The 14,149-nt window shown below is 41.1% G+C and overlaps 1 protein-coding gene across 10 annotated transcripts in view; it reads right to left on the bottom strand.

Moving 5' to 3' along the window:
• Window positions 1-659: 659 nt before the first annotated feature.
• meis2a (Meis homeobox 2a) overlaps window positions 660-14,149 on the bottom strand; it is a 149,432-nt gene continuing 135,942 nt past the window's right edge. For 5 of the 10 annotated variants that reach the window (XM_034195025.1, XM_034195029.1, XM_034195027.1 and 2 more), the window contains exons 11-13: window positions 12,178-12,288; window positions 11,658-11,755; window positions 660-2,554 (exon numbers count right to left, since the gene is read on the bottom strand). In XM_034195025.1, the coding sequence (XP_034050916.1) occupies window positions 11,697-11,755; window positions 12,178-12,288 (170 nt within the window). In that variant the 3' untranslated portion in view covers window positions 660-2,554; window positions 11,658-11,696. The remainder of the gene's footprint in view (window positions 2,555-11,657; window positions 11,756-12,177; window positions 12,289-14,149) is intronic. The other 5 variants (XM_034195028.1, XM_034195031.1, XM_034195032.1 and 2 more) reach the window with 3 other exon arrangements.

A 14,149-nucleotide genomic window follows, 5' to 3' on the forward strand; every position in this document is an offset into this window, starting at 1 on the left:
AAAATAATCATACATATATATATATATATATATTTATTATTAATTAATTTTTTTCACTGCATATTCTTATCACTTTTTGTAAATTCATATTTATTACTGTAAATTATGCAACACTTGAGAATGGCTGTATCCAATAAATTCACAAAAAATGTATTGTTTTGTAACTGTCAACTTTTTTTTATCCATTTAATGCAAATTATGTCACATGCAATTTTTTTCTTATATGCCACATGACAGCTGATAGTTTATCTTTTGGGCCAAACTAAAATGGGTCATCAGTGACGTTGCTCTGTAATTCAACATTGCCGTTTGATTTGGTTATTTGTCATTTGGATGACATATTTGTGTGCCTCAATACATTGCTATGGCAACAGATATTTGAAGCATAATTTGTGAATGTCTTTTTAAGATGCTCAATAAGTGACAAGTAAAAAAAAAAAGGGGGGGGGGATTTAAATTAAGATATTTTTTTTATCACTAAAGGCAAAAAATGAAACAAAAACCCAAAATAAGACCATGTTAACAGAAATTCAAGCACCTAAAACATGTTTTTATAATAATGATGATGATGATGATGATGATGTCAGTGAATATGATTACAGCTAAAATGGCAACAAACTGTTTATAACACAGTTAATCACACAAAAATCTACCAAAAATCAAAAATGAAATATTTATTACAGCATTTGTGACTGAACACCTTTTAAACATTACGTCACAGTCCTCATACAAGTATTTAATGTATTTTTGACAAAGCTTAAGGGAGACGGCATCTTATCATCTAGTGAGGAACACGTGCTGAAAAAGGAAGGAATTCATGGACATACAATATCAATGCCACAGCAGATCTGAAACTAGCAAAAACATTCTTTTTCAATTGAGGTAAACACATAGAATATCGAACATGAAACAATTAATAGACTGAACTCTGTACGAAGTTTGTTACAATATTCTCTCAGCTTTTATCCCCCACCCCCCAAAAAGCTTTGAGTTCATAATTTAAGTTTTTTTTTAACCTTTTTTTATTATTATTTTAGGTTTTTTGGTGCATCAACCATCAAATGCTTCTCCAGTGCCACAGAATCAACTTTTATCAGTATATATATTGTCCATATGGCAACAATGTTGATCCGTAGGTTTAAAAAAAAAAAAAAAAGAAGCGCTGCAGGATGTTGCTTTTCCATTTTGAAGCTTCCTTCAGTCTGCTCTAACTGACGAGAGTCCAGGGAACAAAAATAAAAAAAAAATAATATTAAAATAAAAATGTATAAAACCAACACGATCCAGTGCTTGGGCGATTCAAACAAATTTTTTTCCTGTTAAAACCTACAGGGCAACATTCATTCATGAAAAAAAAGTGGGGCATGACAAATGTTCATACTGAATCTTCTGGAGAGATCCGGTGTCATTTAACAGCCTTCCCCCCCATCATGCCCCGTTCTTACAGGGGACAGGACCAGATTGCCCTCTGTGGTGTGGAGCCTTTTTGAGATGTTCCATCTTCTTCTTCTTTATTTTTTCTCCTTTTCTTTTATAGTGCTGTGCTGCGAGACAGTTTCTCCTCCAGGAAGGAGCACACACAGTGTGAGAGAGAGAAGAAAGGTTAACCTTTAATTCTAAACCTAGCTCAGGAAACAAACAATGTGACCCCCCCCCCACCCCCCCAAAAAAACAAAACAAAAAAGAACGCACAAGTTTTAACTTATTTATCTATACTTTTTATACTACAGTAGTTATAACTCTTGGAGTCTTTCTGTTGTTTCTTTTTTTTTTTTAAATCTTCCAGAGTGATTTTATTTTGAAGTGTTTGAGCTCATCACATGAAAGTGTATAGAACATGTCCATGATGGTGCACGTGTGTGTATATATGTATGTGTGTGTGTGCTTCTTGTCCTTGCGTTGCACACGTGTGCGTGTCAAAGCATCCTGTGTGCTGATCTTTTTTTTTTTTTTTTTTTTACCAAAAGCCCCCAAGACTTTTACAAAGTGTTCTTGTCAGCTTGGTCCTCTGTTTGGATGAAAGTAACAAAATTGACAAGTTAAAAAAAATTTATCAGCTCATCTGGAATTCTGTTTCTTTTAGTGTCAAATTCTGGTCAAAAGAGTTTGCTTTTTATTCTTAAAAATAGTCTCAAAATAGGATTTATTGTGGGCTGCTGCTGCTTTCTTTTCTTTTTCATCTTTTTAAAATGTTTTTTTTTTTCTTCCTCATAGTAGTTGCTGTTTCTGTGGTAGAAAAAGTTCCCTTATGCTATTTGGGCGTGGACGTCCAGGCCTTGTCCTCCAATACTGGGGTCAAAGGTCATGAGCAAAGGGGGTCTCTGTGCAGACATGGTCATTCCCGTGTGTGACGGAGGTCCTCCGTGCATCAGCATGGCAGGGTGAGGGTGGTGGGCGTGGTGATGATCGGGCAGGTACGGGTGCAGAGGGTGTCCGTGTCGGAGCTGAGAGGGGTGACAGGTCATCTGATGAGGAGGGGGGTAAGTGGGCGGGGCCATGCTCATGCCCACAGGACCGCTCTGAGGTACGTACTCCCCTGGCATGCCTGGCAGACCTGGAAAAAAAGGAGAAAGAAACGTATTTATGGAGACAATAAAACACGTTCTTTCCCCATTAACGCAGCTTAATTCAATTTAGACCCAAAGACCTCGACAGATTTTATGACAGCCAGTCCGTGAGTGGAGCTTCTGCAAGTAAAGAGAGATGTTAGTGTGCCGGGGCTATTTTTGGGCTATGGTGAGTGGTTTACAATGCTCAGTAGCGTTGTGGTCTGGTCTCAGGTTGGAACGTGATCCTCATAGGCGCTGGAGTCCTGGAGGATGTGAGGAAAACCAAGCGGCAGTATTGATGTGGAAAAGTGCTAATACTTTTACAAGTGGAACAGTCAATTCCCCAGCTGGATGTTGAGACAATCCAAACAGACGTTCTCTCCTGGGGAAGTGTCTCTGTGAACATATTTGATTTAGAGTCCTTTAAAGAAGTTATTAAATAATTTAAGACTCGCAGCTATCAGTAAGGTGTTGAAGGTTTGTTATATCCCTGAAAGACAATATTTTAACACTTTGTGACCTATTGGAGATTTGGAGCAATTTCCACCTAAATGAGGGAATCAAAAGTATAGATTTGTTACTCCTGAATACACGAGAAAGCAGATATTTACTCTAATTTGTACCAGCGGACAGAAAACCTTTTAAAATCTTGACTTCATACATTCTTATGGACCTGTCACTCCTTGGTCATTTAGCCAATGTATGCCGACGTATGATAAATTTGGCAAATACGCTGGCTATGTTGAATAAGTTATGCAGCTGTCACACCTTGACGATTTAGCCAGTGTATGATGACAGCCCCGTTTCCACCGAGCAGTCTGGGTCGGTATGGTACAGGTCCCAATGGTTAAGTCTGGCTTGGCTTGCGTTTCCACTGCCGGCAGCACCCTTTTGTTTGGTAAGTGGAGCATGTAGATGTTGACATGCACATCATCGAGTGCGCGTATGCTGTCGTGTGGCCTCACCCCTCCACATGGAAGCCAAACAGAATAATTTAAGATTTTTAAAAATTTTTTTTTAAAATTTAATGGGATTTATTTTCATCGCGTGCATAATGCTGAAGAGTCAACCGATGTCTGTGGTAAACGCTGGCGTGAATAAATGAGGCACTGTGACTCTTTCAACTTTTAAAATAAGTTAATTGTCTTGTGGAACAAAGCGCCGGCATTCTCTGGTTCAGGCTGTGAAACACACTCGGAGCAGACAAACACAGACTGACTTCTTTTAAAACGCTGCATTTCTTCAACTACGACAAGGAACTAAAGCATTTTCAGGTGCAGTTTTCTAAAATAAGGGCGTTTTATGTGGATAAATTTTCATCAGGCTGTGATGATGAATCCAAGTGAAACGATGTAACGGGTAAGATTAAGACTTTATATTTACTCAGTGTGTGAATGGTTTTAATATTTGAAACAGTTTGAACTGTTCGTATGAGTACTGCAGCTTTCAGTTGTTGAGCCAATCAGTGCACAGCAATGAGTTAGCACCTCCCTTTTGTAACTGGTCCATAATTTTGGGACCCCACCCGGAGGGTGCTGTAAAAAATGGTACAGCATGGGTTAGTTATTTTGGTACCTGTAGTGGAAATGCACAATACGTCATTATACGGTAGCTGACTTGTTCAGTGAGTTGTCACATCAAATGCGTCTACATATGTCAATATGCATTGGAAATAAGTTAAACATAGGCTCAAAACAAGTTACTCATGTTTGTGAACACTAGGCATTATCTCGATGTAGTTCAACTTTTGAGTAACTTTCAAGTAATGTGTGTCAACAATCGTATAACTTACTACAACTTATGACCCACGTATGAGCCATACACTGGAATGCGTCAAAAATATTGTGCCTTCACTAAATTATTCGATGAACTCGCCGTACAACGATGTATACCAGCGTGCTTCAATGTCCTTTTAACTTATACAAAACTTACTGATAACTTATTAGATGTACCCCAGCGTATTCGGCATGTTTTTAATACGGTAGCATACGCAGGCTAAATTCTCAAGGTGTGACTGGGCCTTTAGCTTCAACTTCCTCTTTCAGCTGCTCCTGTTAGGGATCGCTACATGTCCACGCTGTCCCCTGTATCTTCTTCTGTCACACCAACCACTTGCATGTTCTCCTTCACCCCACCCATAAACCTCCTCTTTGGCCTTCCTCTTCTCCTCCTGCCTGGAAACTCCATCCTCAGCATCCTTCTCTCTATATACTCTCCATCCCTCCTATGCACGCATCCAAATCGCCTCAAACTGTCCTCACTCACTTTCCACTGTCCCGTCCACATTTTCAAGTCCATTAATGATTTAAAAACTTGAAAGTGTTTAGAGGAGCAAAGGGTTTTATTTCAGGTTACACATTTTTTGAAATCTTTATTTTGTGAATTTTTGTGATGCTGCTTAAAATGAAGTAAAAAGTGTTGGGTAAACTGAAAACAAAAATTATGGCTACTGTGCTGAAACTGATTTTTGCATGCCCCCCCCCCCCCAAAAAAAAAATGCCAGTTCACTTTTTTTCCCCCAACATGGCCTTTTATTGTGGCCAGCCCAAGGTACGCCTGTGCAATAATCATGCTGTCTAATCAGCGTCTTCATATGTCACACCTGTGAGGTAGGATGGATTATCTCGGCAAAGGAGAAGTGCTCACTAACACAGATTTAGACAGATTTGTGAACAATACTTGAGAGAAATAGGTTTTTTCTATATATAAAAAATGTTTTAGATCTTTGAGTTCAGGTCATGAAAAATGGGAGCAAAAAAAAAGTTTTGCTTTTATAGTTTTGTTCAGCGTATAATATTCACTTGCAATTTAAGAAAAGGACATGTGTTGTTTTGCAAAGTTTATACAAATGCAATGTCTGCAAAAAAAGAAGATGAAATCATATTGTGCACTCAGAATCATGAATCATATCAAATTGTGAGTTGAGTGAATCAGTACATCACTACTAGTCTGCTGTTAAATTAGAGAAGGACTTTAAAAGTAAAGCCCTCCCAGAAATGACGTCATCTGGAGGCACGGAAGCTACACTTTAGCTCTGCGTCTAGCTTGTACATTTGTTGGATTTATCGTAGGATTGTGTGGTAATAAAATATCATGCTTAGGCTCTTACAAAAAAAATTCTTGCGAAACAAGTAAAAAACATCAGAAACAATACTTCCAGACCACTGGGCTCACCCCTGGGCCGCTGCTGGTTTAAGGAGGTAAGTAAAACAAGTGCTGCTCTTTGATACACGGGAGCTGAAGTGTAACAAAGATGAAAGGAAATGGAGACAGAAAGGACAGGAAGGGAGGGCAGGCTCTGTTGATGGCTCCTATGATGGAGTCCAGTTCATATGTTTAGAGACCTCAGCATGCCAGTATCTCCCACACTGAGACACAACCCAGGACACAGAGACGGCTCCACAGTGCCACTGTTTGGCCCAGCCTGAGACTGGAGTGTGGGGACGTGGCTGGTCTGGGACTGGACCTTGGGGAGAGGGACACGTCAGAGCAGGGGGTCCCGCTGGAGCCAGGGGGTCCAGGTCTGGGCCGGCCTGCTTTGTAATGTGAACCTCTGGGGATTAGAAGCTGTAATGGAAGGGGAGAGGTCGCTGCAAGGTCACAAGGCATGCTCACTCTCCGCATTCCTCCACCTTCGTACACTGCAATTAAGAAATTACACCAGTGGGGCCACAGTGAGAAGAGAGAGAGAGAGAAAGAAACAGGATAGCAAAGGCCAAGATTAATGAGCGGTCTCATTGGCTGAAAGGTGTGCCGTCTTCTGACACTCCCCCTTTTTAACGTGTCACTTCATTTGAAATGCACATGTTTGTCAGAGGCGCTCTCTTAAAACCTCACTACAGGAGTCATAAAGTAAATAAATCACGCTGTGTGCAGGGTGGGTATGACGGGTGCCCTCACCTCTGCATAACCTAGAGCCGCTCCTGCAGGACGACGCTCCTGATGTTTTTGACGCCATACGACGGTAATCTCCGGATTTGTAAGATGTAGTCATTCCGTTAAGTAGATGTGACTCCCCCCCCACTGCTTCTTTATTAACGAGAGTGGTAAAACCATCTGAAGACAATAACCGCGCACAGACCGGGCCTCTCTCGCGCTCTCCATGGCTGGTTTTGGCGCGGCGGTCCTGCTCAGTGGCTGGCTGTAATTAAGTACCAAATATACCATATTGTGTGGCTGTGTAATCAAATCAAGAGAGGATAATATTCCTCTGTATTAAGCTATTAATGTAATTGGTCATGAAGCATAAAGTATGTTACGTAATTAAATCCTCTCAAAATTATATAGCCCCTTTATTAAGAATTAGCCAACCTGAGCAAATGTTGTCTCTGTGTGGCTGTTTTAGGGAACATTGCTTCCTGATTTTCTTTTTTCTTTTTTTTTTTTTTGCTCCCCCCCTCATCCTTTTGCTGCCATTAGCAGAATGAGATGAGAGATGAGGAGCGAGAGACACAGAGAAACACAGGAGGAGAGAGAGAGAGAGGAAGGAAGGACTGGAGGGGTGAAATGATGTCTGTCGGTAGAACTGCCGCTGTGACCCTCTGAAAAATCCTGTCTCCATTTACATATATAGGGTTCTTTTAATCAAGGTAAGTGTTATTATATTATGCCTCATTGGGTAAGGGAGTTAAGGTGTTAAATAAAATCTCTCCTGCCCCGCCGCCTTTGGGATGTGATACGTCTTGATTCTTCAAATGTCAGCAGTGTGGCGCTATAGCGGGAATGGCCTGCTTCATCAGGCTGCAGCCATTTAGCCATGGCGGCGATTGTGCATGCGAGACGGTACGTGTGAGTGAGATCTACCTTTTTTTTATTATTATTTTATTTTAGCGCTGACATGCTAATGTCTACACCCTTATAAATTTACCTCCACGTCTCCCCGCTCTTGTCTGTGAATCTCAGGTCAGGCGAAGGCTCCCGCCCCCCCTTAAATCGTCTCCCTCCAGTAAAAAATAATCAAAACACATAGCACCCCCCCATGCTCCCTCCACTCATTCCTCCCTTCACACGGTTCAAACCAAAATCCCAGTGAAGGATCGGCCGTGTCACCCATGGCCCGTATATCTCGCTCGGGGACTGTAATGTACTGCGGTGTTCCCGTCTTTGCATATAAGATAATTTGGGCATCAATCCTTCCCCAGACAGATTTATGTCACTCGGAGGACAGTTTCACTTCTCCTTCTTTATCGCTTCACTGGAGCCTGCTTAATTTCTCCCTGTCAGCCCCTTCCCCAGGAGATGTTATTTTTTCCCTAAATGTCCAACATTTGCATTGGCTGTCCAGGATGGGGAGAGTGATGGCGCTGTTGTGATAAATAAATTTGTGCATGCCATGCCAGCTTGTTTCTTCCCCTCCTTCTTCTGTTGTCTCTCTCGCTGTCTGGCGCCACAAGTCGGCCCCTCTCTCCCCCAGGATGGGTCCCCTGTTTCCCAAGTTCTCCATTCAGCCCTGTATCCTAGCTGGTAACTGTTTAAAGGTGTCGTCGCTTTTGATCTTTTTTTGTTGTTGTTGTTCTTACCATTTAAGTCATGAGAGAAAATTTCTTCTGCACCACTATCTTTTGATTTCTAAGTATTCTTGTATCTTGTACTGCCAGTATTATGAAATTTTGTCTTATCTGGAAAATATTTAGGATTTTGTTCAGGGCTTTGAACCAGAATTTTTTTGTTTCTGGTTCGTTCCAAACAGAAACAGTGTTTTAACTTTTTTGGTTTTGGGTTTGACCCCAAAATTGATGTTCCCTTACTGGTTAGGACAAAAAAATATCATTCCTGAACCAGTTGATAACGTTCCACTGAAAATGCTGTATATGCCAGACCTGTATGTGGCGCTGTAATGCTACCACGAAAAACGGAAGAGACAATAGAGTGTGCTGTAGCAGGCAGCAGAAGCTAGAACTTGAGTAAACAATGAGTAAAATAAAGCCTTTTAAAAGAAAGAGGGTCCACGCTGATCAGCTATTGTGTATTTAAAGTGAAGCAGTGTGTTTCTAGTGTGTGTCTAGGCTGGACTATTGTAATTCATTATTATCAGGTTGTCCTAAAAGTTCCCTAAAAAGCCTTCAGTTAATTCAAAATGCTGCAGCTAGAGTACTGACGGGGACTAGAAGGAGAGAGCATATCTCACCCATATTGGCCTCTCTTCATTGGCTTCCTGTTAATTCTAGAATAGAATTTAAAATTCTTCTTCTTACTTATAAGGTTTTGAATAATCAGGTCCCATCTTATCTTAGGGACCTCGTAGTACCATATCACCCCAATAGAGCGCTTCGCTCTCAGACTGCAGGCTTACTTGTAGTTCCTAGGGTTTGTAAGAGTAGAATGGGAGGCAGAGCCTTCAGCTTTCAGACTCCTCTCCTGTGGAACCAGCTCCCAATTCAGATCAGGGAGACAGATACCCTCTCTACTTTTAAGATTAGGCTTAAAACTTTCCTTTTTGCTAAAGCTTATAGTTAGGGCTGGATCAGGTGACCCTGAACCATCCCTTAGTTATGCTGCTATAGACGTAGACTGCTGGGGGGTTCCCATGATGCACTGTTTCTTTCTCTTTTTGCTCTGTATGCACCACTCTGCATTTAATCATTAGTGATCGATCTCCGCTCCCCTCCACAGCATGTCTTTTTCCTGGTTCTCTCCCTCAGCCCCAACCAGTCCCAGCAGAAGACTGCCCCTCCCTGAGCCTGGTTCTGCTGGAGGTTTCTTCCTGTTAAAAGGGAGTTTTTCCTTCCCACTGTAGCCAAGTGCTTGCTCACAGGGGGTCGTTTTGACCGTTGGGGTTTTACATAATTATTGTATGGCCTTGCCTTACAATATAAAGCGCCTTGGGGCAACTGTTTGTTGTGATTTGGCGCTATATAAAAAAAAATTGATTGAAATTGATTGAATTGTTTCTTATGTTTTTAAAAGACACGGTGTGTTGCTCTCCGCCTCGCAGTCTGAGGTACCTACCCATTGATTGGCTAAGCAGCTAAAGCTACAGTCCTCACGCGACCATTCATACAGTTCCGACTGTTTAAAATATTAAAACCATTCATACACTGACTAAATATAAAGTCTTAATCTGACCTGTTACGTCGTTTCAGTCGGATTCATCATCACAGCCTGACGAGAAGACATTTTTATTTTGGAAGACAACATCTGAGAAATACTTTAATTCCTTTTTGTGTAAATTAATGAAGAAATGCAGGATTGTTAAAGAAGTCCCTCAGTGTTTGTCTGCCCCGGGTGAGTTTCTCAGCCCGAACCAGAGAACTCCAGTCTTTGTCCCGTCAACAACAAGAAAAATAAATTATTTTAAAAGTTGAAATATATTCCTGCCAGTGTTCAGCCATCTGACGTACTTCAGCGTTGTGCTTGCAACAAAAATAAATCCCATTTGATCCACCAAGACAAAAAAAAACAAACAAAAAAAAAAAACAAAAAAGCATAATTATGACCCCAAAAAATGCAGTGTTTTTAAAGAAGTCCCTCCATGTTTGTCTATTCTAGGTGCATTTCTCTTCATGAAACTTGGGATGGCAGTGTTTTGTCCCGCCAACAACATCCAAAATAAATGACAGGCGGAACTGAACCTCACTGGGTCTTCTTCTTCTTCTTCTGTCGAGTTTATTGGCGGTTTGCAAACTTACACAGTGCATTACCACCACCAACTGTTTGGGTGTGGAGCATTAATGTAGCCAGCCGTCCTCACCGGGTCATTGTAAACGGAAATCTTTTCAAGAACTAACTAAATAATGGTATTAACCGGTTACCATTATTTCAAATAAATGGTTCTGTTCCTGAACATACAAAAATATAAAGTTTCTGGTTTCATTTTTGTTCGTAGCAAAATACCAGAAGTTTCTGGTTTTCGTTTTCATTCCACCAACTGGTTCAAAGGCTTGATTTTGATCCACGCGGGGTAAAATACAGCAATAAGAAGCCTTGACACACCTTCTGTGGCCATGTGATGTGGCACTTTTACATTGGATGATACCTGCTTGATCCAACACAGTTTGACTCGACTCTACCCTACCCAGCTTTTTCAGTTTTCCATTGGTCAAACCTCATATCCAGTAGCTGGTGCTGTTATCACAGTTTCAAGCAAACTGAAGCAATACCAAATGTTGATTTGAAATCACTGCAGTTAGAATCGTGAGATGGGATACAAAAAAATGTCCTGTACAAACCCGCCAACTTAAAAATATTGTTAGGCAAGTAGCATTGTCTGTACTGTATCATAATACAAAAGCTAAACAATTCATTTTTTAGTGTGTGTTGTATTCTTCTTCTTTTGTGTCACATAGAAGATGATGTCACAGTAGCTTCATGTGGCGTTGGTATGACGAGTTAGCGGTACTACAATCAGCAGTGGAAAAGGAAGCACCCGGTACCAAAAGCAATAAGAGTTGAGTTGAGTTGGTACCTCCGGTAAAAAAAAAAAAAAAAAAAACCCAACCATTGACTGGCAATGCTACACTACATATGCTAGTGTTAGCATCACAGAGCTGTAGACATGCAGTAGACCTTCAACTGGGAATGAAAGTACCCCCCCCCCCCCCAAATAAAAAAAAAACCCAAACAAAATTGGAGCAGAAAGACCGCGACAGGAACAGCTAGTAAACAAAAGTGGCCAGAGAACCCACTGGGAAGAACGCAGGACAAAATCTGGAAATATACCCCACAGATATCTGTTGGACAGGATAGACGACGCTCACACAGGTGTGCAGTGTCAGTTGTCAGTACTTGGTTTGCCGAAACAAGTTAGCAGGGAGGCTCATGTTTTATCAAAGTGTTATTAGATGTATTTTTTGTAGTTGGATGTCAGAAATACCAACTCCATGTTCCTGTTTCCACTGAATGCACATGAACTTTGAACTTTGCACACGTTTTCTCTAGCTGTAATTCTGGGATATACCACAGAAATAACTGTACTTTTTAATAACTAATTTTCAGTGTGATGTAAATTGTGTCTGTTCTGTAGAAACTCGAAAGGAACTACACCTTGAATTTGGAACCTGCTCATTATGTATGGTCAGGGTGGGAGTGATGGTGAGGTGAAAAGGAATTGCTAGGCAGAATTAAACCCACATTCCCAAAGAGAAATCAGGAAAAGAGCCCAGTACTTACTTCCCTTTTTCTTTTCTTTTTTGCTTTACAAGATGGAGGTTACATGTAGTGCCATTGCCCATCCATGCCCATATTCATCCCCATTCCACTCATAGGCCCTAAAAAGAGGAGATAAAAGCCAGAAAAGGGTCAGCGTGAGTTTGAATCACAGAGGGTGAAGTTGGTTAGATTGATTAAATGGAAGATACGATGAAGCGGCACTGATTTTCGCCTCCCACAAATCACTTTTTATGATTATTTGTCAGGGATTTTTCAAAGATGCAAGAGGAAATAAGCAAGCAGCAGACAAAGGTGAGCAATGGTGGGGTGGTGGTGGGGGGCGAGGGGTTTACTGTGGTTTTTAGTTTTATGTTCAGTGTGACCAAGTGGGGGAGCTACTCCATGCTGAGGTGACTAAATTTCATGCCACAAACAAGAGAGTCAGCGTTGATCACATGCAGAGTAACTGACGGTGATAGTGGAGACTGGTGTAGCAAGCATGAGGGAGGGAGGAGGGACGAAGAGGTGGCGCGGCGCTTACCAGCTGGTCGGATCCCCATGTGCTGCTGACCGTCCAGTACGAAGCTGCCCATCGGCTGGCCCTCTGGACTGTACGCTGCTCCTTGGCTCACTGAAGGATCAAGAAGAAAACCTGATTGTAGTCAAAACGTGGACATGAAAAGGGAGGAGGGAAGAAGAAGAGAAAACACACCAGACAATCAGCAATTGTCCCAGCTTCAGCCCAAACATACTGTAAGACATTGTGCTCGTGTTTGCGGACTGCAGTGACTGACGCGTGGCATGCGAACACGCATACAGTGGGGCCTCACGCAAATCTGCACTCACACACACACACACACACACACACTAGTGTCATTCAAAACCACATCGACTGGATATGCATTGTTCTCCGGAGGGAAGAAAGCATGCAGTTTGACAGGACGTGAAGAATTTCTGCAGAGGCAGGCGATGCATCCAGTCAGTCAGCGTGCACACAGGTTTCACTTCTTACATGGAGCAGAAATGTTTGTAATTCTGAACACAAGCACAATTATGATGCCGCCACATAATTTAATAATGTGCACGATTTACCTGATTATCTGCCGTCATCGTAAATATAACGAACACCGAGCGGTAATCAGTTTGCTCGGCTCAGCGTCTCGCGTTGTTTGATATTAGCTCTAATGAAGTCTGTTTGGAGACTGTAGAAATGTGTGTATACCAGGATAATAACATATTATCTTGGATAATCTGTATTTTTTTTTTAAAGATTAGCGGAGGGTGTTAGTCATGCCGTCTTTACGGAGGTTGCAGATTGGCACACACTGTGAAGCAAACGGAGAAAGATTTTCTTACATTTGAAAGTGTGTCTCAGTTTAATCAAGGTTTATGCTCACTTGAACCCTGCCATGGGAGTTTTTTTGTGTGTTGGGGTGTTTTTCAAAGAGATGAACAAATATATTCTTTTTTTCTGACTGAAATAAGTTGAGTAATCGACTTGGCTGCAAACCGCTGAGCCAAGATGATGATTGACTGTCTGGTATGAAGTTAAAGAAACTAAAAATTCAAGGCAACCACTTCTTGAATGAACTCAACTTAAGTGCATTAGGTGAGATATGTATGTTGTGTTTGACTAAATTGAAATTGTTTGTTTTTAAATCAACTCGCAGTCACACGTTCATAGTACTTAACATAATAAAATCAGTAAAAATTGCAAGTAACTGCTGATGGAAAGTGAAAAATAAGCTCTGACATAATTACATATTGTTTTAAGCATCCCCTCACTTTGAGCTGTCTTTAACTTTAATCTGGTGGGTTTTAATATTTTGCTGAAGAGCATTTTGCATACAGGAGTCGTGAATAATCCACCAACCTTTTGGTTTAAGGACAACCTGCTCTACCATTTTAAATACAACCTGATCTCACAGCAAGTTCGTGATGGCGTCATGAAAAGTGATTTAATCTATTATCTTGTGATACCGTCACACAATGTGTTACATTTTCGTGAAGGTATCTTAAAATTATTTTGTGACCTAACATGAAATTTGGGGTAACGGGGGATAGGGGCAGTTTATGGTTAGGATTACGGTTTCTTATTTATTTATTTAAACTTTATTTAACCAGGTAGGTCAATTGAGAACTGGTTCTTATTTACGCCGATGATCTGGTTAAAAATATTGACTGAAACTTGACTATGTCATGAAAATGTGGTGCATTTTGTGACGGAATCACAAAAAAGTGTGTGACTGGGCTGTTAAATAGTCAGCTAATCCATCCATCCATCCATCCATCCATCCATCCATCCATCCATCCATCCATCCATCCATCCATCCATCCATCCATCCATCCATCCATCCATCCATCCATCCATCCATCCATCCATCCATCCATCCATCTCCTACTGTTTATCCGTTGCAGTGGGGGTGGAGCCTATACTGAAAAAAGGACTCCTGACTTGAATATGTAAACCCAACAGACTTTTTTTCAGGGTATCCCAGCATACAAATAATAAT

This window comes from Thalassophryne amazonica, chromosome 19 (assembly GCF_902500255.1).
Source record: "Thalassophryne amazonica chromosome 19, fThaAma1.1, whole genome shotgun sequence".
Taxonomy (NCBI): domain Eukaryota; kingdom Metazoa; phylum Chordata; class Actinopteri; order Batrachoidiformes; family Batrachoididae; genus Thalassophryne; species Thalassophryne amazonica.